The sequence below is a fragment of the Mauremys reevesii genome, linkage group 8 (assembly GCF_016161935.1).
Source record: "Mauremys reevesii isolate NIE-2019 linkage group 8, ASM1616193v1, whole genome shotgun sequence".
Taxonomy (NCBI): domain Eukaryota; kingdom Metazoa; phylum Chordata; order Testudines; family Geoemydidae; genus Mauremys; species Mauremys reevesii.
Genome location: NC_052630.1, coordinates 98,800,150 through 98,824,989, shown reverse-complemented (window position 1 = coordinate 98,824,989; position 24,840 = coordinate 98,800,150). Strand labels below are relative to the sequence as shown.

General features: G+C 42.4%; 1 protein-coding gene across 6 annotated transcripts in view; it reads right to left on the bottom strand.

Moving 5' to 3' along the window:
• The window catches only part of RAB3B (RAB3B, member RAS oncogene family), a 131,041-nt gene that overhangs the window by 85,732 nt on the left and 20,469 nt on the right, over positions 1-24,840 (bottom strand). For 5 of the 6 annotated variants that reach the window (XM_039484590.1, XM_039484586.1, XM_039484588.1 and 2 more), the window contains one exon: positions 18,376-18,603. In XM_039484590.1, coding sequence (XP_039340524.1) covers positions 18,376-18,603 — 228 coding nt within the window. Of the gene's footprint in view, positions 1-18,375; positions 18,604-19,590; positions 19,601-19,880; positions 20,008-24,840 lie in introns of those variants that run through there. The other variant, XM_039484587.1, reaches the window with a different exon arrangement.

Sequence of the window (24,840 nt, the reverse complement as noted above, 5' to 3'; positions counted from 1 at the left end):
CCAGCAGCTTAGGCTGACACAGATGTCTTCCTGCAACTAGGTCATAATGGTTATATTTCTTTGCAAATGAGACCTCCTGAGCTCTCAGCTTTCCATGTGGCAGAACATCCCAGAATGCACCATGCTATGTATTGTTGCTCTTTGTCCACCCTCTGGCGCTCTGTTCCCTATGGATCCCCTCTTTTTAGTTCCACAGATTTTCCCAGAATGCACAAACAAAAGTAGGGAGTGTGGTAGGTGAGAGTGCATGGACATGGTCAGTGCATGTGTGTGTTGTGAAAAAAAAGCTGCTGTGTAGGCACAATTTACCCATTCTTGGAATAACCAGGAAAGATGTGGATGTCATGACCTGGTTAGAGGTGTGTGGGGGGGCGGGGTTTTTTGTTTTGTTTTTAAATCACAGCTGTTTTTCTAGTGAAGACAGGGCCCTAACGGCAAAAAGAGGTCTCTGCTCTCTTCGGCAAAGAGCGTGGCTTGATAACGTAAGAACCGCTTCACACACAATCATTCCCCACACTAGCACATCTGGGAATGTTTCAGGGACAATCCTGTGTCCTTCACCTTCCACCTGACTGAAAATAATTTAATCTGATAAAAATGTAGTACGCAGACCATCAGCAGGTGGTGTTGGAGGTTTAGCTGAAGTTGTCATTCACTCCATCCTTGTTGGTGAATTAGCGTGTTAGTAAGTGATCAGGGAACTAATTAACTAGTCTTTAATACCAGTGCACAACAGAGAGAAAGTGGGTGAGATAGCATCTTTTATTGGACCAACTTCTGTACCTTTCCCCAGACCCGAAGACAAGCTCTGTGTAAGCTCGAAAGTTTGTCTCTTCCACCTACTGAAGTTGGTCCAATAAAAGATATTACCTCACTCTACTTTCTCTCTCCAATACCCCGGGACCAACCCCGCTACAACAACACTGTAAAGTACACAGTAACACATTCCACCCCATGTGATTCAGCTTCTACTGGCTGTTCCCCTCTTAAATCGACCATTTCATAAATACTAGCTGTGTTAATCTCAGTCATATTGAAAAAAGGATTAGTAATATCACAGACGTATCTCTTTGTCAAGTTGTCTCATCCTTGTTTAGTTTGAGACAAAAAGTGCAGACAACCAGAATACTGCTATTTATAATTTGTGATATCTAGTGATATGCCTGAGGTGGCCACAAAGTTAATATTCAGAAGCGAAATTCCACAACATATGGAGAGCAGTGGGATCTGAGAGGTTTGGTTCAGACCCACCACCAGATACAATATAGGCATTGTCAATGATAGCAAAATATTTGTGGAGACTTTGAATTGCCAGTCACTATGGAAAAAACAAGAGGAGCCTTATCTACTCCCTAGTGAAAATTCCACTCAACTCTATTTGAATCCTTCATGGTCTCTCCTGGTTTCTACTGTAGAAGCATTAACCCCAATGGCCAGTAGATCAATTGTTCTGTTCCAAAGTCTAGTTGTCCAACTGGAACCAATGACAGATTTTTAACTGAAAATTTTCACTAAAGCTCTTTTCCTGTTGGACAACTAATTAACATTAGACCATATTCATTAGAACATGTACCTTAAGTCAATTGGCACCTCTTTAACAAAATAATAACGTACTGGAATCTGCATTCTGCTTCTTCCCTCTTTTTGTCATATGGCCCTGGATGAGATATTGGAATGATTTTACAAGACTTATTTTGCTGAAGTGAACCAAGAAAGAGCAAATACATTGCATTCATATTCACTATGCAAGAAGATAGTCCAAGTAGCACGGCAAGAGATGTTGTAGCTTGTAATAAGGTTAAATGCAACCTTGGTATAAGCAGGAACAACTGCAGTCAATGGAGCTTACATTAAGGTTGAATTTGGCTCATACTTCTCAGTGGAGTACAGCATGAGGCTTATAATGAGATAACAAAGGGATTGAGGGTGATTAACTATAAACAGAAATAAATCTTGCAGGCCAACTGCTTAACTGTGCAAACACAAAAGTGCCCTGCTCAGCAAGCTTAAGTTGTTAGATCAATACAATAGTGCCCAAGACATAAGCAGATACATATTTAAAATAGGACAATTGCATTGTGAGGCAAAACCATTAATTTACAGGGTTTCTGACTGAAAGACTGAAAACACCCATGCCTTGTACATGTAATCACATTTATTTTGCCTGCAAATTTTTTTATATACGTCTTGTGGAAGCAGGGAAAACTTCAATAAGGATTTGAAGAATGTAAAGAAATGTAAAGAAAAGCTGTTAATTTATGTAAGGGATAGCTCAGTGCTGGATCGATAGCTCAGTGGTTTGAGCATTGGCCTGCTAAACCCAGGGTTGTGAGCTCAATCCTTGAGGGGCCTACTTAGGGAACTGGGGCAAAAATCAGTCCTTGGTCCTGCTAGTGAAGGCAGGGGGCTGGATTTGATGACTTTTCAGGGTCCCTTCCAGTTCTGAGATAATAATATATGGAGATATACCTATGTTAAAAGAAGAGGTTGTATTTTATTTAAACAAACATAAGGGATTATTATTCTGCTTCTGAAAAAAAATACATACTATAATTTTTTGTGATCATGCCACATTAAAGTACATCTTTGTGTTTTTATTAAAGAAATATAGTAATAATGACAATACTAAGCACTTACATACCAAGATGGGGCAAAACTGGAATCTCTAATCTGAATCCCCTTGAATTTTGAGGGGCTTTGGGTTCAAATCCCTAGATCCCAACCAGTCTCTATGGTTTTGACTCTAAGTTGAAGGGGATTGTTTTCCAGTTCCAGATTGGATGCAGTCTAAATCTCATGAGACCAGTCAAAAATGGCAGAGATATTACATGATCAGCTGATTTTATATTTCTGCCAATTTTGATTGAAATCTCCTGAAAATGGCTAGACTATAACCTCACCCATAGCCCTGAATCAGCCTCAGGCCAACCCCCGGAACCTCAACCCATACCTTTTCAGATCCAGATATCACCTTCCCAGCCCATCGCTACTTATATAACACTTTGTATTTTCAAAGCATTGAATAAACATTAACTAATTGAGTTTGCTAATGAATGTCAGTATTAGGGGTAAACAGAAGTATTTATACAGATTGGCCCTAGACCCACAGATTTACATTTTCACCTACCGAAAAAATATACAAAAAGCTACTTTCCCGTTCTGACTTGTTTTCTTAGTTTATATCCCTACTACATTTTATACATAGTCATTCAAAATTATGCCATTTACTTAGAAGGGTTTAATATATGTGAGGCACTGTTGCCAACTCTCACAATTTTATCATGAGTCTTTTGATATTTGGGGGTTTTAAGTTCCTATTGTCATTCTATTATGTGAAAATGTCAAGTAATTTTAAAAAAATTAGTACATTTCTAGCTCATGGTTGCAGAGAAAAAGCTTGTAAATGTGAACCAGAAAAGCTCAAAAAACAGAAAACACACACACAAAAAGAGACAGACCCTCAAAATTATTATTTTTTAAAATCTTGGGATACATACACCAATCTCATGATTTTTTAATGCTTGGGGTTGGCAGTCCAGGTGATGAAGTGAACTAGGACTGGAACCACCTTCAGAGCCAGAGGAAGAAATTCCGCTATCCCTGCTTCCACCTGTGATTCATCAGTGTTTAAAGAAGTGGAGTTTGTTTGGAAGGTGGAAGAGTTAAGTCTACTTAACCTGATGCCCTTGCCTGGGTGTGACCAGAGAAGAAATTCAGAGACTGCCCAGACAACGTCCCAGTGAGAACTTCAGTGTAGACAGCTGAGGAAGCTGTATTTTGAAGCTCTCTGTTTCTCTTGATGTGTGTCAAACAGCTATTTAAAAAATTGGGTCACAGTCCTCAGAGGTATTAAGTTACAGGTTTGATTTAACAAAAATACACAGCACCAAAGAAAGGACTCAGTTACAAAGGAAAACTCCTGTTGTACTCTACATACTCAGATTTAATTGGTTTTGTACTATTCTTCCCTCTCTGTCCCATGCTGGGCACTCCTTAGCCAAGGTTCAATGAGACAAATACCTCTGCCCAGAAAATGCCAATGCTGCTTCCTGAACAAGGAGCAAGACGGTGCTGATTTACAGGATCACCTGCTTCTTCTCCCTAAGAAAGGCCCCTCTGGGACACCTACTGTTCACCTTGGCTCAGCAGCTTAGCCCATGTTAGCTTTCCCTAAAGGATTTACTTAAGATGTAGAAGTTGTGGGACTCTCCTTGAACTGCAGTGTGATTAAAACCAGTTGTGTGTGACTTACAGAAGATGACTGGTTATCAATACTCTGACCATTCACAGTACAGTCAGAGAAATGGCATACCTCCGAAAACAGCCTGGCTCCTCTCAAACACCCATCCTTCCCTCTGCAGGGCAGCCCACACATAGCCACTAGAATAGCCACTTACAAACTGTTGGCAGTGACTCTTCTACATTCACTGTCACTATACAAACCACTACACAGGTTATGGATGACAATAATGCTACATAAATAATCAATAAAATACAGAGTAAAAAAAAAAAAAGAAGAAGCCCAGCTCTGCCACTAACTTCCTTTTTGACATTTAACATCTCTTCCTCCCCACTTTCCTCCCCTGTAAAATTTGAATAACATTATTTAAACTACTTCACAGGGGTGCTGTGGGGATGTATTAGCTAAAGTTTGTGCTGTGTTTTGAAGAGGAACCGTTCTATGCAGTGTTCACTAGTAGCTAGCTTACCTTTCAGGGCAGCATAGAAGGTCCCTCTCTTCACTAATTGTAGGTATTACTCATACTTAGCACTTTTGTTTACTGTTTTCCCATTTTCAAAGACACGGTGTTTTTTTTTCCCCCTCTACGACATGTTTTTTCCCCCACTTTACCAGACTATTTTTGCCTGTTATTTTTCTTCACCTATCAAGTTCTTTCCTGCCACAGCAATATTTGGGAAACTACCATTAAGGAAAGGACTTAGCTTATTTGTTTAATAAAACTACTGGCTTGATTTATATTTAATCAGGAACATGGTTGTTCTTTCTTATGTCCCTGGAGCCTAGATGTTTTTTCATTCTCATGACCCAAAGAGTTTTTGATGCTGCAACAATGAGATATGGGTTTTTTTGTTTGTTTTTTTAAACCCTTTCCTTTTGCTATGTGGGCCAATTTGTTCTTTTGTCAGTCATGATCTTGGTCATTTTGATTTTCTCTCTCTAGATATCAAATGAGAGGGGCCTAGTTTTGATAACTAGAGTTAAACTGATGTAAATCCACTTGTGATGTTCTATACCTTGGGGGAGCACTCTGTAACCCCCATATTCCTAATTTACATATAATTGTGATATTGCATATAAAGCATGCCATGTAAGGTATCAGGGGAAAGGTTATGATCTGCTGAAAGTCACTGTTCTATCTAAATATGTATATCATTAGTGTATATCAGGGGTCGGCAACCTTTCAGAAGTGGTGTGCCAAGTCTTCATTTAGTCACTCTAATGTAAGGTTCCGTGTGCCAGTAATACATTTTAATGTTTTTAGAAGGTCTCTTTCTATAAGTCTATAATATATAACTAAACTATTGTTGTATATAAAGTAAATAAGGTTTTTAAAATGTTTAAGAAGCTTCATTGAAAATTAAATTAAAATGCAGAGCCCCCCGGGGTGGTGGCCAGGACCCTGGCAGTGTGAGTGCCACTGAAAATCAGCTTGTGTGCCACCTTTGGCATGCATGCCATAGGTTGCCTACCCCTGGTGTATATGAAGTTATGAGAATTGTGTTGTATGGTTGTCACTAAAACATGCTGTAAGTTGGGGAATCAGCCAGATATTAGCTCCCCAGAGATATCAAGGAAAGTAATCAATGCCCGGGTGGGTGTCAAACCACCATCAACAGCCATTGTCCAGTAAGGGAGTTACAATTCAATGATTCATCTGCATAAGGCCACACCAGGGGAATTGCTCAACCTTGCCCGGGGACTCAGCCATGCCAGCCAGACATGCCTGGACCTATGTTCTTCAAGCACATGAGACTGAGGGTATAAAACACAGTGACCCCATGCTTGGCCCTTTTCTCCTCCCTCCACCTACACTGCAAGCAACAAAGACACTCAGAAGACTGAAGACTCCAATAGGGAATTGAATTTGAATTATGGCTCAGGTTTGAATTATGAACTGCAATATCCAATGGGGTGAGAAAAGCTGCTTAATCTAGATGTTGCCCCATCTAATAGGGTTGAGAGTTTAGACTGCGTGCTTATATATTTTATTTTATTTTGGTAACTAACTCTGACTTTTTGCCTATCACTTAAAATCTATCTTTTGTAGTCAATAAACTTGTTTTACTGTTTATCTTTACCAGTGAGTTTGCCTGAAGTGTTTGGTATATCTGCTCAGGTTTACAAAGGCTGGAGTGTATCCACTTTCCATTGATGAAGTGGCAAACCAACTAATAAACTTGCACTGTTCATCTTGAGCAGTGCAAGATGGTATATTCCTGAGGTACACGGCTGGGAACTGGAGGGATTCAGCTGCTGCCTTTCTCTCTGAGATTCATGAGTGGCTCTGGGAACATTCATGCCATCTAGCTGGCTGTGGGGCTCCACATGTGGTTATGCTGAGTGATAACAGAGCCTGGAGGGGTTTGCTGCTTGTCACTAGCAAAGCATTGTGAGAGACAGCCCAGGCGGGAGAGTTAAGGGGGCACTTCAGTTCCACAGTCCCAGGCTGCACCCTGGGATCATGTCTCACCACTGACTTCAATAGAGTTACGGCTCATATATAGTGGTACGAGGGCAGAATCAGGCCCAGTTTATCTTCAGAATCATGCATAACTACTGCATACATTTGTTAAAATAGAGAACTGTTTCTTTTTGAGAAAAGTTTGTAGCAGCATTTAATCTAGAGTAGGTTTTTATAAAGAATTTATCAGAAATATACTGAGAATTTGAAGCTGCGGGAACAGATGACTCTCTCATCCAACATGCATAATTATCTTCTTGGCGAAGTGTATAATTAACATTAAAATATTACAGTTTACAATTATATTAAGCACTATGACATTCTATTTTTATCTCTTTAAGAAGAAAAATTAACTTAGTTATCAGCATTACTTCTTGGAGTCTCCTCCCCATCAGGTGTGCTCCATAGTAACACTATCATTCAAGTGACAACTAATGCAAATGGCTTTTTAAAATATTACATATTTGCCTTCCAGGCAACTACAGCTGGATTGCTTTTTTAAAAAACGGAAACAGCTGTTCAGCTTAATTAGTGGTTGTCAAGTTTCAATTTGCCAGCATCCTTTCCACAAAAACAGAATGACATTACTATACCTTATTCACAGCTGTGCATGAGTGCTGGAGAATGTCTCTCTCTCTCTAACAGTCATCAAAGCTATTAATACCCACTAAAGGTCTAGCCAGTTTAGCATTGGGAAAACTTCTGTTAGTGGAATAAACGGTACACTTCTAGAACCTTCAGGAAAGTGTACCGTTTATTCCATTAACAGAAGTTTTCCCAGTGTCTGTTTGGCTGCATCCTGAAATCATGTTGGAGTCTAAATATCCTTTGTCCATCTGAATATTTGCCTTTCAATCTGATACCCAATTTAAAATCTAGGGGTTAGCTTACACTTGAAATGCTACAGTAGCACAGCTGTGCCACTGTCACTTCAGCATAGCCACTCACTACAGCAACAGGAGAGGCTCTCCTGTCAGTGTAGTTAATCCACCTCCCTAAGAGGTGGTAGCTAAGTTGACGGAAGAATTCTTTCATTGGCTTAGAACTGTCTACATGGGGGCTAGAGCGGCTCTATTATCTCGTTCAGGTATGTGGATTTTTCACACCTCTGAGCAATGCATCTGGGTCAACTTAACTTTTGAGGGTAGACCTAACCTTTCTTTCAATGGAGAATTAAAAATAGTTTCTGGATTGGTGTATACTGAAAAGTTACATTGCCGTACCTATGCCTCTCAGGGGTGTGAAAAATCCACACCCCTGAGAGACGTAGTTAAGCCGACCTAGCCACCGGTGCAGATAGTGCTAGGTTGATGGATGAATTCTACCACTGACCTAGCTACCACTTTTCAAAGAGTGGGATTACCTACAGTGATGGGAAAACCCCTCCCATTGCTGTATGTATCTACAATGAAGTGCTGCAGCTGTGCCACTGCAGCATTTTAAGTATAGAGAGCCCCAGTTATCAACTGCTGAATCTCCTTGCTTGTTTTATCATTTTCAAGGTTCCTTCCCCACTCTGAACTCTGGGGTACAGATGTGGGGACCTGCATGAGAACCTCTAAGCTTAACTACCAGCTTAGATCTGGTTTTGCTGCCACCACCCAAATTATTTAGGAGTCATTTGGGAAACTGTCTACCTCCCCGACAGAATATCTCCCTCCCAAGTACTATAACCCTTCCCTGGGTAGCCTTGAGAGACTTCACCAATTTCCTGGTGAACACCGATCCAAACCCTAGGATCTTAAAACAAGGAGAAATTAACCATTTCCCCTCCTTTCCCTGCACCAATTCCTGGTGAGTCCAGATCCAACCCCCTTGGATCTTAAAAACAAGGAAAAAAATCAATCAGGTTCTTAAAAAGAAGGCTTTTAATTAAAGAAAGGTAAAAATCATCTCTGTAAAATCAGGATGGAAAATAACTTTACAGGGTAATCAGATTCAAAGAGCCCAAAAGGAACCCGCTCTAGCCTTAGGTTCAAAGTTACAGCAAACAGAAAAACACTCTATCAAAAGTAACATTTACAAGTTGAGGAAACAAAGATAAAACTAACACGCCTTGCCTGGCTGTTACTTACAAGTTTGAAATATGAAAGACTTGTTCAGAAAGTCTGAACAAGTTTGGAGAGCCTGGATTGAGGTCCGGTCCCTCTTAGTCCCAAGAGCGAGCAACCCCCAAAACAAAGAGCACACAAACAAAAGCCTTCCCCCCACCAAGATTTAAAAGTATCTTGTCCCCGTATTGGTCCTTTGGGTCAGGTGTCAGCTAGGTTACCTGAGCTTCTTAACCCTTTACAGGTAAAAAGTATTTTGGTGTCTCTTGCCAGGAGGGATTTTATAGCATTATACACAGGAGGGCTGTTACCCTTCCCTTTATAGGTATGACAATCATGCTTATAATTATTAATTATTATTATTAACCATTTTTATTAGGACAGCACCTACAGCCAACTGAGAATGGAATGGCAGTGTGCTGGCCATTGTACAAAAACGTAGCAAGGGACCATCCCTGCCCCAAAGTGCTTACAGTCTAAATAGACAAGACAAACAAAGGGTGGAAGAAACGGATAACATCATTTTTGTGGGTTTTACTTTTAAAAAAAAAAAAAACATGACCTTTTTTCCTCTCTCCCCTGGCTGCTGTGTGACAAATCCACATAAAGAGCAGGGGAAACTGACTAACTGAATGAAGACAAGGTGCTGTCCAATGCACAAATAAACAAACTGAACTTTAAAAAAAAAAGAAATGTTTTCTCTAATGCAATCGTCCCCAACCTTTTCATCTGGCGCCCGCCAGACAAAGGACCGTGGCAGCGTTCGAGCATCCACTGAAATGCCGCCAAATTTTGGCGGCGATGCCTCTGGATGACATCGCTTGTCAGCGGCAAGCAGCGTCTGTGACGTTATTGATATAAATTGGGACCATATAGAACATGGGTTGCAACCAAGGTCCTGCGGTGGCACCAAATCTTAGATAAAGGGGGTCATCTAAGGTGTCTAAGACCAGATTATGGGTTGCTGATTATAATTATGCTGTCTATATGTCTGTATCATTTGTAGTTAGAGTTATAAGTATTGGCTCTGTAATGTCTATAGTTTGTATTCTGCTCTGCCTCTGGGTAGTGTCCCAGACAAGCTGATGTTAGCCCGGCATAGCTGGATTGATGGCCCATTAAAGGGCCATCGGCTACACAATTGACCCATGGAGAGAAGGCAGACACGCCTTGTGACTCAGCAAAGTATGCAGGGACTGGCTCATGTGACTCAAGGCTCCATTTTGCTGTAAATTTCCACAGTGAAGACAAAGGGATTCTTACACCTGGAAAAGTCTATATAAGCCTAATGCCTCATCTCCATCTTGTCTTCAATCCTGCTTCTGACCTCTGGAGGGACTTTGCTACAAACTGAAGCTTTACACAAGGGACTGAAGGACCCATCCCAGTGGGGGATGCTCTCCAGAGACTTAATCTAAACCTGCAGTTTACTCCAGCACTGCTGCAAGCCTGAACTAAGAACTTTGCCATTACTGTATGTAATTGATTGCATTTAACCAATTCTACCTCTCTTCTCTACCTTTTTCCCTTTGTAAATAAACCTTTAGATTTTAGATTCTAAAGGATTGGCAACAGCGTGATTTGTGGGTAAGATCTGATGTGTAGATTGACCTGGGTCTGGGGCTTGGTCCTTTGGGATCGAGGGAACCTTTTTCTTTTATTGGGGTGTTGGTTTTCATAACCATTTATCCCCAGGATGAGTGCACTGGTGGTGATACTGGGAGACTGGAGTGTCTAAGGAAATTGCTTGTGTGACTTGTGGTTAGCCAGTGGGGTGAGACCAAAGTCCTTTTTGTCTGGCTGGTTTGGTTTGCCTTAGAGGTGGAAAAACCCCAGCCTAGGGCTGTAACTGCCCTGTTTAAGCAATTGGTCCTGATTTGGCACTCTCAGTTGGGTCCCGCCAGAATCGCTCCATCACAGCGTCATCCAGAGGCGTCGCCGCCAAAATGCCGCCAAATTTCGGTGGATGCTCAACCGCTGGCCAGGATGCATTGGGGACCCCTGCTCTAATGTCTCTCTTGTCTGATCATCTTAAGTATTACTAGTAACAATAGCAGGTTATAAATTGGTAGGCAGAAGTGTTAATTTTTAGAAGGACACCATCAAGTTTAAAACTGCATTTCTGTATGAAAACTTTGTACTTACTACAGTTACAAGCAACACCTAAGATGATCATGACTGAAAAGTCGGGGCAGGGGGAGGGGAAAACCACACACCCTGATTTTCAGTTTGTGTACTTTGAGTGAAAGTTACCTGTTCTTGTGCTAGCACAGGCCTATATACCATTTAAGTGCCATTAAACCAAAGAATCATTATCAGCTCAGGCACCCAACCCAAAGAGCTTAAGTAGGACTTAAGTAGTGAATATTAATTGTGAATTTCACCTCAGGTGAATGGGCTTAAGGTCCAATTCTCCACTACATGCAAGCACAGCTGCTGTACTACAGCCTACACTCAATTCTCACACTATGTCCGAGTGGCAGCCCCAGGGAACTGGTTTGAGCTTCCTGATCAGGGCTGAGCAGTTCCAGTGCACAGGAGCAGCCTTAACTTATGCCATGGGCATATAATCACTCAGGGACCTTATGCCAATGGGGGGTTGGGTGAGCTCTACTCCTCCACACCCCTTGCTTTCCTATCCCAGCCATGTACCATCTTGATACACCCTCCTTCCCCTTTCCCAGGGTGGAGAGGACAGATGGCACAGGAGATGGCAGAGTAGCTTCCACCAGCTTTATGCCATCAGAGAGTTCCCAGTCACAGGGTAAATTCTCCCCTGGCCTTCTCTGGCTGCTATGTGTACAAATTGGCCTTAGCGAACCAGAGAATCCCAGCTAAGATCTTCAAGTCCCCAGTTTACATTGATCATTATTCCAGAAAAGGAGAGGTAAAATACAGCTAAGCACTGGTCATTCTGATCCCTCATGTATGATGATGATGAAGAAAACAAGGAAACACATGGAAGACAATTTCAATGAGAGTTAGGGTCCTAAATTTGAGAATTAGAGAACTAGAAATTAGAGAACTGAGGCACAGAAAGACTATCTGAGAAATAGGAATAATAGCACTTGCCTACCTGTGCTAAGAGGATACAAATATGTAATAAAAGTTTGTCAGGCTCTCAGATATTACAGTAATGTGAGCCACATATGTATGTGATGGATAGTAAGAAAGAGAACCCAGGAATCTTGAAAACCAACATTCCACTGATGTCTTACAATTAATTGTCTAACCAACTGGCAAAGCGTGCGTTGTGCCCTCCCCCTCCAGGGGCTGATCCACAGAAGAGTATAACCTACTTATATCACCAATTACTGGGTTAGCTAAAATGGAAGAGGTCTAATGCAATGGCTATGAAGATCCTTGGCACAAACCCTGTCAAGTGTGGTGTGCAATATTTTTTTTTCAACCAAGTTCCGCCAGCAGTTATCCTGATGTAAATGTGTTGTAAATTCAGACTACCACTGAAGTTAGTGGAATTATTCTGGATTTTGGTCACTGAGTGAGTTTGGCCTTTTGTATTTTATCTCTGACAGTGTTGCTCTTGAGTTCAGTTGCATATATATCCATTGTGACTTAAACCAATATTCACATAAACATATTAAACATGTGGAAACCAGTTAAAGAATAATAAAACCATTCTTGCACCATCCCTTCCTAAAATCAAAATCACTTCCATTCATTCACACCACATCCTCTGGATCTATACAATATGCCTTTTACTGGCTGCTAGGCAACCTGAACACAGTTCTAAGTAGTAGCTGTACATGTTTGTTAAGAATGTACAAAGTTACCCCTGTGATTTATTTATTTTTTTAAAATAATGAGGAAACACCATAACCCCAAATAGAATGGCTTTCCTTTCTGATCAGTAATTAATATCTCTGGGAATACAGAATTGTTTGTCAAGAGACAGGTAATCCTGAAACACACGTAGGGCAAGGTTATAAATTAGCTTCTTACAAACATGCAGTAGATGAGATTCTTTCTGCCAAGCGGGATTTTTTTTTTAAATGCCAGTGATATAAATGAATACACTGTAACCAGCTTTTATGAACTATGTTTACAGAGAAATCCTAAAACACAAAATGGTTTATTCATTATCTTTCACCAATTCAGTTCTGGAAAATTCTAATTTAAAGTAATTTATTCAACCTTTTGTACAAAACCACCTTCATAAACAAAAGCAGAACAATATGCTAGATGAGTAAAAATTATAGTGCATACAACAAAGTATGCAGAGAGGTTTTTTTTTTAAAACTGAATTTAATTATTACATTTCTTATTCCCTCTCAGGGCAAAATATGTCATTTTGCACTCCAGTAACAGAAGTTTTACAAAGCAATTGTGTCTTTAAAAGTATTATTCATGTTTTTGTTCTTTAATATGTTCTCTCCTATTCCCAACTCAAGAGGTAAAAATACTATTCACAGATCTCAAATATTTTCAGATAGGATCATTTATTAAATTCCTGACTCAGACTAGAAAAGCGGTGGGGAATCCTTTTATAAGGATTGATTAGGGCCTTCCTTTATTGATCATTACACCTAACTAATCATTAAATCTTTGTGCATAAAATGTGTTTGTTTTAGGAAGTTCACATGCACAGAAATAAGATCTCCATCTTGCAAACACAAATCAATTTCTACTAGACATTTTAATACCAAAGCACATTAGTTAGGTTACAATTGTCTCCGACTGGCAAGCTGTTACGGTCTTTACTGATCGGCACTCAGAAAAGGTGTGAAATTCTCTCATCTTTGAAAATATAAAAGAAAAATCAGAGAAACTACTACTAGTCTGAGCTTCCCACCAAATTGTCCATTGTTTTGATCAATGTAAGCAAAAGGCAAACCCCATCAGCACCAAGAGGGAGTATTCTGATTCATAGGATAATAATTCTGATTCATAGCAATTAATGATCACTATGAGGTACACATACTACAACTGGGTTTCTTCCTCCCCCATATGCTGCATGATAGCAGATCAAACTTTTATAGATAGCCACTTGAGTGCCACTACAACTCCAGTCTGCCAAGGCTACATCATTCAACAGGGCTTCATGACTGTCAAACTGAAAAAGATGGCAGAGCAGAGAACATTATATGTCCCTAACAAAGTTGCTCCATGAAATTTAATACTCAAAGGAAACTCAAGGGGTTCTTTAAATAATTGCCTCGTCCTTCTTACTGTAGGAAATAATTTTGTGTTACGACTGATCAAGTAAGAGTTGCTGTTAAGTTTAATTGGCCTTAATTTAAATAAAAAGAAAAACGTTAGCATGACCTTGTCCGGAAAGCCACAAAGTAAAACAGTTAAATTTCCAATGAGATTTCATTTAACCCCGAGTACCACACGCCTGGCCATTGTCTATATTAGCCAACCTCAGACCCATAATCCTCTACTGGAACAGCTCCACCAGGGCCAGAAGCCTCTAGTTTCAGCAAGGCTCAGCTGGTTTTAAGTACTGTGTTGTTTAACTCTCCGACAAAGCCTTACAAAGCTGCTATTAGTTCTAACCCAGTGCACCTGCACCCAGGGGCGGCTCTAGAAATCGGGCTGCCCCAAGCAGCGCGGAGCGCTGCGCCGCCCTTCCCCGGTCCCGCGGCGGGTCCCCTCTTCCCGCGGCTCCGGTTGAGCTCCTGCCGGCATGCCTGCGGGAGCTCAACCAGAGCCGCGGGAAGACGGGACCCGCCGCAGTCATGCCTGCGGCAGGTCCGCTCGTCCCCGGCTCCGGTGGACCTGCCGCAGGCATGCCGGCGGGAGCTCCACCGGAGCCAAATGCCGCCCCCCCGGGAAACGGCCGCCCCAAGCGCCTGCTTGGCGCGCTGGTGTCTAGAGCCGCCCCTGCCTGCACCCATGGAGAGCTACTGGTGTAGACACATCTGTATAGTGAATGTGCTCTTTCAAGTTAAGTGGTAGAATGGTGTTGATGCCCCAAATCAGTCAAGGGCTACTTTCACAGCTAATGCATTTAGGATTGAATTCATTCCCAGGCAGAAGGTCAGCACAAGAGCTAGGCACCATTTAAGTCCCACTTAAGACCTCAAAATAGGATTTAAGTCATGTGTAGGTTTTGTACTGACTCTGCCCAGTGATAAATTTCAACCATTGTTATCCAAAGACACTGTCAAGGTAAAAAGTCATGGGCCTGATTCTCCTCTGCCTTCCATCTCGTGTAATGTTTTGCACCCACTTCACGAAGGTGTAAACAACTGCACAAGATTCAAGGCACTGGAGAATCAGGTCCCACAAATTTCAAAATAAGGTATCTTATTTCCTTTGTTACTAATAAACTTTGCATTACTAAAACAAATAATTTTTCCAATTATTTTTCAAGATGTAAGCTGTTTGTTTACTTTTTGTCCTTCATAGCGAATAGCCAATTTCATTTTTATTTATAGACAGTTTCACCCATTGTTCTGCTTCTCATGCACTAATACAAAGAAAAACCTGACTCTGCTCCCTCATTCACATTGAGTAATATCTTTCTCTGCATATGGTCCCATTGAAATCAATGGGGAGTGGTACTATCAGTTTTTAAGCAGATTAGAGCCTAATGTAGGCTCTGTAAATCAATTTTTAAAAGAAAAGTAGCAAAATTAACACCGGGAGATACATTTACAAGAAAACAATTCCTTTCATCCACCTGCGAGCACTCAGTTGCATTTTGTGCCTTGTAAGGCCTCAGATTTTGGTCTGTTAATAGCCACCACTACCATGCTTACATTCAGATTACAGATTCAGGTTTATGACAAGAGCAAACGAACTCAAAACAGGTTGAAATATTAAGTGGTTTTAAAAGGTACCTACTTAAAAACTTTGTGAAAACTCTTAAGTTATGGTTCATATTACGGATCTGTGAAAGGGATATAAAAATAAAAGCAAGTACTTAATTTTTCATTTTAAATCAACATACACTAATGTTGTTGATACTCTAATATTACAAATCCTACTATTTTAGTGACTTCTCTCTGAAAAATCATAGTATATTATCTCTTTTCAAGTTTAAGGCTTTTCCAGAAGACTTCAAACATTTATTTAAAACTTTTGATTAATTCTAAATTTTAATTTAGAATGTTCTTGATAAATCTCACATAACTATAGAGTTTGCCTTCCTTTTACAAACTTCATTAACAGCAGGGACATGATGTCCTGTAAGAAAGTCAAACACAGGAGGAGAAACATGTTTAATTTGGTAATGGCTTTAAACTCTGAAATATCCTCATAACCCAAACACTAAATCAAATAATTTCATAGCTAGATCTGTGCCAACCTATATATCAGTTTTATTTTATTACCAGAATCTAGAAACATGGCAAAGATTGTATTGCTATTAAATCTGTTGTACCTTGCACCTGGATACATAAAAGATCAAATTAATTCTATATTTACTATGGAAAATGCTTTAGTTAAAAAAAAATCCTCCAATTAGATACCCACTCTCAAATCAGGACAGCAGCAGTTCAGAATGATGTGCTATGTACAGTGGTATATTTTAATCTAGAAACTAAAGGATTAGTTATGAATCCATTGCATATGGATTAATCAGAACACTGTGCATCTGCCATTTTCCTATTGGCTAGAAATGTCTGGAAAATGATAACACATTGTTTCAACTAACCTTATATCCGGTGCCTCTGTTTAATCAGTCTGGAGACAAAGCTATACAGAGAACCATTTTAAGCTGCTGCAGCTGGCTCTCTTGAATTTGGTTTGATAGCTGCCCTTTTCTCTCTCTGTTTGATATTTTTTTCACGTGTTTAATACAAATGGGAGTATTTTGCTAGGGAATTCCAAGTGGGTGCTTTCTAATTCTTCAAAACACAAAAGCCTGAGCACAGCTTTCCAACACAGTTTGAATGCAAATTTTCTGGGGTATCTGAAAGGTTAAATACTATCAGGGTCAATTTTTCTGCATAAATGAATTTCAAGTCATCTGTCACATGTAATAAAAAATGTTTCTAAAACATTTGCACTTCATAAAAGAAACATGATGAACTCAAAGCATGGTTGCTTAGTTGTAGCCCTGCGCTGTACTCTGTAGTTCAAGAATCTTAGATACGGTATTTTGCTGACTTGACAGTGAAATTCTGGCTCATTGCAGAAATTATACGACTGGGTTTCTGTATGAATCTCTCCTTCTAGTTGAGATTTGATGTGGTTTCACCAGAGCTGGCTTTTAGCACCCTTTAACGGAGTGGCACCCAGCTCTCACAAGTGCCCCCCTGCCATGTGCATGTGCCTGTACTCTCCTTCAGTTTATGGTGACCCTGTCAGCGGTTTCAATGACTCAGCCCTCCAGCTGAGTCCCACACAATCTGTAGGTAATACAGTCCAACAGAGACCTATCGCAAGGCCTCTCAGTCTTTACACAGTCCAAGGCCTGGTATTGAGCTGCACCCCCAGGCCTTCTTCTCTGGAGGCAATGTTTTGCCCACTCAGACTTTCTGGCCCCAGCTCTCCAGCTGGGGCACTAACAGTTCAGGACCCCTTCCAGTGGTGTGTCAAATATTCAGGCCACTTCCCCAGGGGCTAATGGCCGCTTCCGGGCAATCTCTCTAGGCCGCTTGGATGGCTTCTCTACTGCTCTTTTTCTGTGACAGGTGTGATAGGTAAGGCTACGATTTAGTCATGGGTATTTTTAGTATTAAAAAAAAAAAAAGTCATGGACAGGTCACGGGCAATAAACAAAAATTGATGGCCCATGACTGGTCCGTGACTTTTACTAAAATAGTCCTGACTAAATCTTGGGGTGGGGGGGTTTACTGGTCTGGGAGGGAACTGGGAAGCTGCTGCTGGAGGTGGGGACTAGAGGGCCAGCAGCACCAGCTGCTGGGGGCCACCCCCAGGACCGCTGCTCAGGCAGTCCCCGGGGCCAGCCACACCAGAAGTCATGGAGGTCATGGAATTCATGACTTCCGCGACCTCCATGACAGACACAGAGCCCGGGGCGGCTCCAGGCCCCAGCACGCCAAGCGCGTGCTTGGGGCGGCATGCCGTGGGGGGCGCTCTGCCGGTCACCGGGAGGGCGGCAGGCGGCTCCGGTGGATCTCCCGCAGGCGTGCCTGCGGAGGGTCTGCTGGTCCTGCGGCTTCGGTGGAGCATCCGCAGGCACGCCTGCGGGAGGTCTACCGGAGCCGCGGGACCAGCGACCGGCAGAGCACCCCTGCGGCATGCCGCCGTGCTTGGGGCGGCGAAATGGCTAGAGCCGCCCCTGCACAGAGCCCTAGTGATAGGATCCAGAGGCCTCCAGCAGGGAGCCTCTGAGTCTGGTATACCACGTCACACACCCTCACTCCCTGTAGCTATGTGAGGGAGGACCCTCAGTAGTTGGAGTGAATTCACCTGTTTCTGCTCAGCAGTGCAATATTGCAGGAAGATGCAAATATATTTGGTGGATATGAGCTGATCAGATTTAAAGTCTCCAAGTGTGAGGAAAAGATACAATCACACAAAACCCCATGAATAATAAACCTAGAATAATCCAGGATTTACTTTCAAAAAGCCAAATGCTTCAAATTATTTTGTTCTTAGCATTTATGATTCCCTTTTCTGGTATCTCTTTAAACCTGGTATCTCAGGTTTAAATAAAATATTTGGAAAATGCCAGCACTTACCCAGATCTGCAGTTTCACCCGCTTGTCATTCCTGTAAACAGTTTTCACTTTGAAGTCAATTCCGACTGTGCTAACAAAAGCTGGTGTGAAAGTGTCATCAACGTATCTGAAGAGGAAGGACGTTTTGCCCACACTGCTGTTGCCAATGATCAAGAGTTTGAACATGTAATCGAAATTTTGGTCTGAAGCATCATTGTGTCTGTATCTGGCATCTGTTACTGAAGCCATCTAAGAAAATGACAATGACAGAGCAAATTTAAGAGTAGTTTAGTGTTAACTGTCCTCAACTCAGCACCTCATACTTAACATGTATCCCTCCTTTCTGAAGCATTTTATTTAAGTGGGGAAAAATACACTTTGAAATCATCTATGTGGAGCCGAATTTTTAGCTCCCCTCATGTACCAGTGAATGTAGAGGCCACTCTAGCCCACTGTTGGGGGCCTTAATCAGAAATATTTGGGGGGGCCTTCCCCACACACAACACATACTAAAAAAGCAAATGGGGGGGGGGGGAAGCAATTGCTTAATCATCTTATGCATAGCACCAACACTGAGAGCATGTGTAATTTTCAAGCCCAAGCCATAAATGAGAAGCACAGATCTGGATTCAAAGGGATAAATTGCTGATTTTAGGTTTTTCAACTATTAACAGAGAAACAGCATTCTTACTCAAGATTACAGAGTACTTCAATAAGCTGCTGAGAACTGAAATCTCCATTACAATGCACTAGCTTGGCAGCTGGGATACGGTAATTCATTTAGGCAGCCACAGTGGGTAGGTAAACAGAAATTGTTTCATTAACGACTACTAGAGAAATCTAGCATTTCCTAAATACCAGACTGCGCTAGCTGTGCTGGTTGTCTATCACCAGAGAGGATCTTTTAAAGTTTCCTATAAATATGGGGGGGGAGGGGGTCCTAAGTCCATCCATTATTTATCTGCTTTCAAAATAGTAATTAATATAAATGGCATCTGTGTGGAATGGAATAGCTTAAAGGAACTGTCAATGGCATTGTGACAGATACTACTACCCCTTTGGGTAGAGGTAGAGGGATACTGGCCCTGGGGCCAACTGAGAAGAGTTACTTAAAACCCCCTCCTTCTCCTGTGCTCCTTGGTAGGATTTAGTGACCATGCAGAAAAAGGTTAAATTATCTGAAAAGTCAAGGTAGCTGGAACTCATCAGGCAACACAGCTCACTGCTTTAACTTACAAGGCAGGGGGAAAAAAAAGACACAAGGTGGGAAAGGTAATACTTTTTTATAGCAGCTGCTGCTGGAGAGGAAAAGCTTGCTTTTCACAGAGCTCTTTCTCAGCTCTTCCTGGGCCACACACAGCTACAAAAACAAAAAAAAAAGGGCTGCTCTGAGGGAGAGAGAAGAGGAGAAGCCTCAGTCAGAAAAAGAGGTTTCTGTTTATCTTTTCATCACTGTTCGTGGGCGTAGACAACTGGGCCAGGCTTTAGCCTCTCCAAAAAAAATTTAAGGATTGCATCAATAAAGGAAACATTGACTTTGGAACAGAAGTTTGTCCACTTTTGATAAAGTGAGATAAACAAATGTAGTCATGGTGCAAAACTACTCATTAAAGCAATGGTCAACAGTTGTTATAGCCAGGGCCGGCTCTAAACTATTTTGCCGGCCCAAGAAAAAAAAAAAAAGCGCCACCCCACCAACACCCCCCCCCGAGCGCCGCGCCACTGAAACACCCCCTCCAAGCACCGCCCTGCCGAAACACCCCCCGATGTGCCTCACTGCCAAAACATGCCCCCCAGCGCCACCTCGCCCCGCCGAAAGAAAAACAACACACACACCCCCGAGCACCGCCCAGCTGAAACAAAAAACCTCGAGCGACGCCCTGCTGAACCAAAAAAACCCACCCTGAGCGCCCCCACCCCCTACCTCAGGATTGGCCACCCTTACACGTGCTTGGTCGGCTGGTGCCTGGAGCTGGCCCTGATTACAGCCACCACTTCCTGAATAAAAAAGTTGTCTATGTCCCTGCCGTTTGTATCCTGGTAGGGGAATATGTTCATTTATGGATGATGTTTGTCACGGAGAGGAGAGGCCACAGGGCCTGAAGTAGTTTTCCCTGTGACAGATACATGGAGTATTTTATTTCTAGACCACTGGTTCAAATCTAGCCTGGGGCAACAGTGACTGGCAGTCGATGACTGTTCAGTGGTTTATGTGCAGTTCTGAGTGGAGGCAGCCATCTTCTAACATCCCTCTTCTTGTTGGCAGGATCAGAGGTCAAGGTCTAAATGGCCTACAGAGAACTCCCCACTCATCCCAGAAAGTTATTCTATCCCATTGTATTCCTGAGCACATAGTAGAAAGCACAAATTGTCTTTGGGAGTGAGACCCCCGGGAGGGTGTGTTTTTTTTTTTTTTAAACCTGTCACAGGGTATCCAATGGTCACTATCATGCTGCCTTCCCCTTCTATTACTCTGTTTATCCACTGCTAAAGGGAGCCTGCTGCCAAGTAAAGGAGGCAGTGACAGGAGCTAGGTGTAGTGCACTAAACTCTCCCTACCCTCAAGACTCAACTCCCCTAAAACCCATTATAGCCTGGTGCCTAGCAGAGGGAGGGAAGGAGAGAGCCAAGACTGGTACAGGGAGCTTAAGGCCAGAAGGGGCCATTAGATATTTGTTCTGACCTCCTGTCTATTACGCGGCATTAAATTAAATCCAGTTACCCCTGATTCCTTAAGTCCCTTTGATTCCAGTGGTTGGACTAGAGTCATGGCCTCTCTTTCAAACATCCCACATTTCAAGAGAAAAGTCACTCACTTTAGTCCCACAGTTCCCTACTTTCTATTCACCTTTGGTGTCCCCTCACATTTATTGTGGAAAGTTATTGACACCACAAATAAAGAATCATTGCACTGAAGTGACAGAAAGGTCTGTTTACTCTCATGGAGCAAATCCCTTGGCATCTTGCCTTCCTGCTTGAAGAAGGTTGTGTTCCCACTCTTTCCGAACTGTGTCACACACTGCTCCCCACATTTGGGCCCAGGTAGGCTGAGCACTATGAGGCAGAGGAATCCTGTCCAGTACTTGATCTAAGGCCTCATCTACATACAGAATTGCACCAGTTTTACTAAAATCCATTTAAAACCAATCTCATTAAACTGGTACACAAACCCATCCATTTAAACCAGGATTTTATCAATTTCTTATGGAATTAGGAAAACCAAAATAAGCCTAGTTTAAACCAAAGTAAGTGTCCATGCAAGGGTTTGCACCAGTTTAATTACGGCCTACCTGTTTTACAGACTATACAATGTGTACAGTTTATTCAAGAGCACCTAAAGCAACAGTTAAACACTCAGTAACATCGCTGCACAATTACCCTAGGCGATGCTGAGATTCTGTCACATTATATATACTTTTATTTTAATATTAAATGAGGCTAAGATCCTTTGCAAACTCACCAACAAGATACAGTATGAATTTTCTTCTCACCAGCATAACAGGAAAATATTCTTTTATTGAGGACTTTTGGATCCAAGGAGGAATTTTAAAGCAAAGCTTCAAACTGGCTGCTCACTCTCACACATACACATGCATAGCCCCAATTTCTGATATTGGAAATCTAGTCATTTATTATACAGCTAAGACGACCCGCCAATTTCTCTGTCTTAATCACTGTGTACTATCCCCATGATGGAAGAAAGTCAGAGGCTTCACATTTAAAAGTGCTTACTCTTCTTTATACACATATCCCAGTTCTAATGGGAACATGTGCTGATGGGAAGGAGCTCATTTTCTTCATTTCATATTCACCCAGAGAGAGACAGGTGGGAGAGGTAATATATTTTATTTATTCACCCATACGCACCAGATTCATCACCATCATCACTTAAAGCCCGGTCATTTCTAGAATTACAGTTAGACTTCAATAGACAAGTGACCCACTGATTAAATCTGAATCAGTCTTTCCTGTACATCACCACCTTTGTGGAATCCATTCACCAAATCCAACATGGTTTTTAAAATGAAGTACTGCTGCTATCCCTGGACCCACAGATTGCTATAATCAAGAGGGGAAACAGCTACAAATGCTACTTTCAAATCTCTGTTAAAAAAGCAATTACAGAATGTGACTGGCCACTATAGCTTTCAATTGAAGCAGTTTAAAAAAAGATAAAAAGTGAGTGATTCTTGGAAAGAACATTCTGCTGTTTTCACAGAAGAGCAACTCTAGATGGGTTGTACAGAGATTTTGCAGCACGCAAGATCAGTGAGCTGAACCACAGCAATCACAAGGAGTTAAAAGTCACAGCAGTGTCAGGGGGTCACAAAGTTTCAAAAACTCTTTCAAGTTCAATTTTCTTGCTTGAACTGCCCCCCCCCCCCCCATGACAGTTCGGGAAATCTATCTTTGTACAACTTACACATTCTGTTTGGTATTATGGACTCTATATGTATGGGGGTGGGGTCATTAAACCTTGATGGTTTTCTCTTCAAATGGAGGCACCCTATGTCAATAAGCTAGCTACCACTCAGAAAAAAAGAGGGTCACCTGACAGAGGGGACTGTCTGAATGTTGTAAGAAGAAGGTATTGTCCCTGGCCATTTTAGAGAGCAGAAAGACACTGACTGGAAGGTTTCAGAGTAGCAGCCGTGTTAGTCTGTATCCACGAAAAGAACTTGTGGCACCCTAAGAGACTAACACATTCATTTGAGCATAAGCTTTCGTGGGCTACAGCCCACTTCATCGGATGCATGCAGTGGAAAATATTGACTGGAAGCAGTGCTTAAAGTGCACCTGGTCACAATGGGTTTCAGGGATAGCAAAATTAAATTTCTGAATAGCCAGCTGGGTCACTGAGTATACATTTTTAGCTCTGCTTTGGTGGGGGTGGAGGGAGCTCCCCTCTGATTGGTGGTGGCTCTTCTCCAGGAGGTGGTAAAGTAGGGCTAATGCAGGAAGCAGACAGCCCTCTCTCTCAATTCCCCCATCCCCCAAGTAATCTGATACCATTCTCATAAGAGACTCTCTGGCTACGTCTACACTACCCGCCGTATCGGCGGGTAGCGATCGATTTTTTCGATATATATCCGCATCTCTCTCATCTGATATATATCGATCGACGCGCGCATCGCTTCGATCGAAACTCCCACCGCTCGGCGGGCGCGGCGCGCGCGCGCGGGAGAGAGCCGACATCGATCTCGAGGCGGATGGAGTGGATAGAGATATAATACTGAGATATTTCACTCATTCGCGTATTCACGTTATCTGAAGCTGATCTTGTTTTTTTTTTTTCGTAGACTCTCTGAGAGGAGGAGAGAGAAGAAAAGAGACTAGCAGCGCCTGCCAGCTCTGGTCCCTCTCCCATACCCCTAATGCAAACAATGGCACAACTTCTCCCCTCTCCCTCCCTGCAATACCTGGCCCAGAAAGGAGGAGAGGGCACTCTGCTCCAGCCCCATCTGGCCTGGGAGAGGAGACGTAGAACCCCAAGGAGCAGCTGAAGTGAGGATAGGGCAAATGAGAGCCAAATTGACGGTGGGGGGAGGATTGATTTGGGCGTGGTGGACAGGTTTAATTCTTGGGCAGGGAGACTTGCAGATGTGGGGGTGATTAAAGGCTCCCCACTCTTTTCAGATCACTGTAAACACTGACTGAAAAGGTCAAAGAGACGGTACTCCATGGTCCAGAGAAGAAGCCAAGAGTTACAGAGGGTATGTGGGGGCGGGAGAGAATCCTACCACCTCAGAGCAGTGTTTCTCAACCTTTTTGATACTAGTGACCAGCTTGCTGTCTTCCTAAACTGTGTCAGGGAAATCTCAGGGACCAGTGCCTGTCCACGGGCTGGTCATTGAGAAAGATTGCCTTAGAGGACTTTGATTAAATCATAGGAACTGAGGACACAGGACTGAAAGAGGCCTTCTGGATCACTGAGTCCAGGCCCCAGATATCGCAGGGACTCCTGCCCTCTAATCCCATCCAGAAACTTATCAAGCTCCATCTTAAAACTAGATAGGTTGTTTGCCCTATTGGAAGGCTGTTGCAGAACTTCACTCCTCTAGAGTTTAGAAGAAGGTTTCTAATTGCCAGCTTAAATTGCTTCATAGCCAGTTTATAGCCATTTGTTGTTGTGCCATTTCCCAAATCCCAAAGAACACACAGGAGTGGTGAGGAATCTCAGGCAGGGAATGGTGTATGAGTATCAGAGCATGGCTGCAACATAATCACCATTGCTGGCCAACTGTGGCACTCCTGGTGCTCCCTGCCTCAGTTTCCTTCCCCAAGATGGGTCTCCTCAGTTCTCCACACACCCAGTTCATGCAGGAGATGTGGTTTAGCCCTCTGGCCAAGTCACAAACAAAACTTAACCCCTTCTGGGGTTGCAGAAGTCCAACTAAGAAGTCCCAACAAAAAAAGGTTTTTCTGCTCTTTGGGGCTTCTATTCAGTCTGCCCTCTGGGCCCTGTTCCCAGCCATTTTCTGGGCT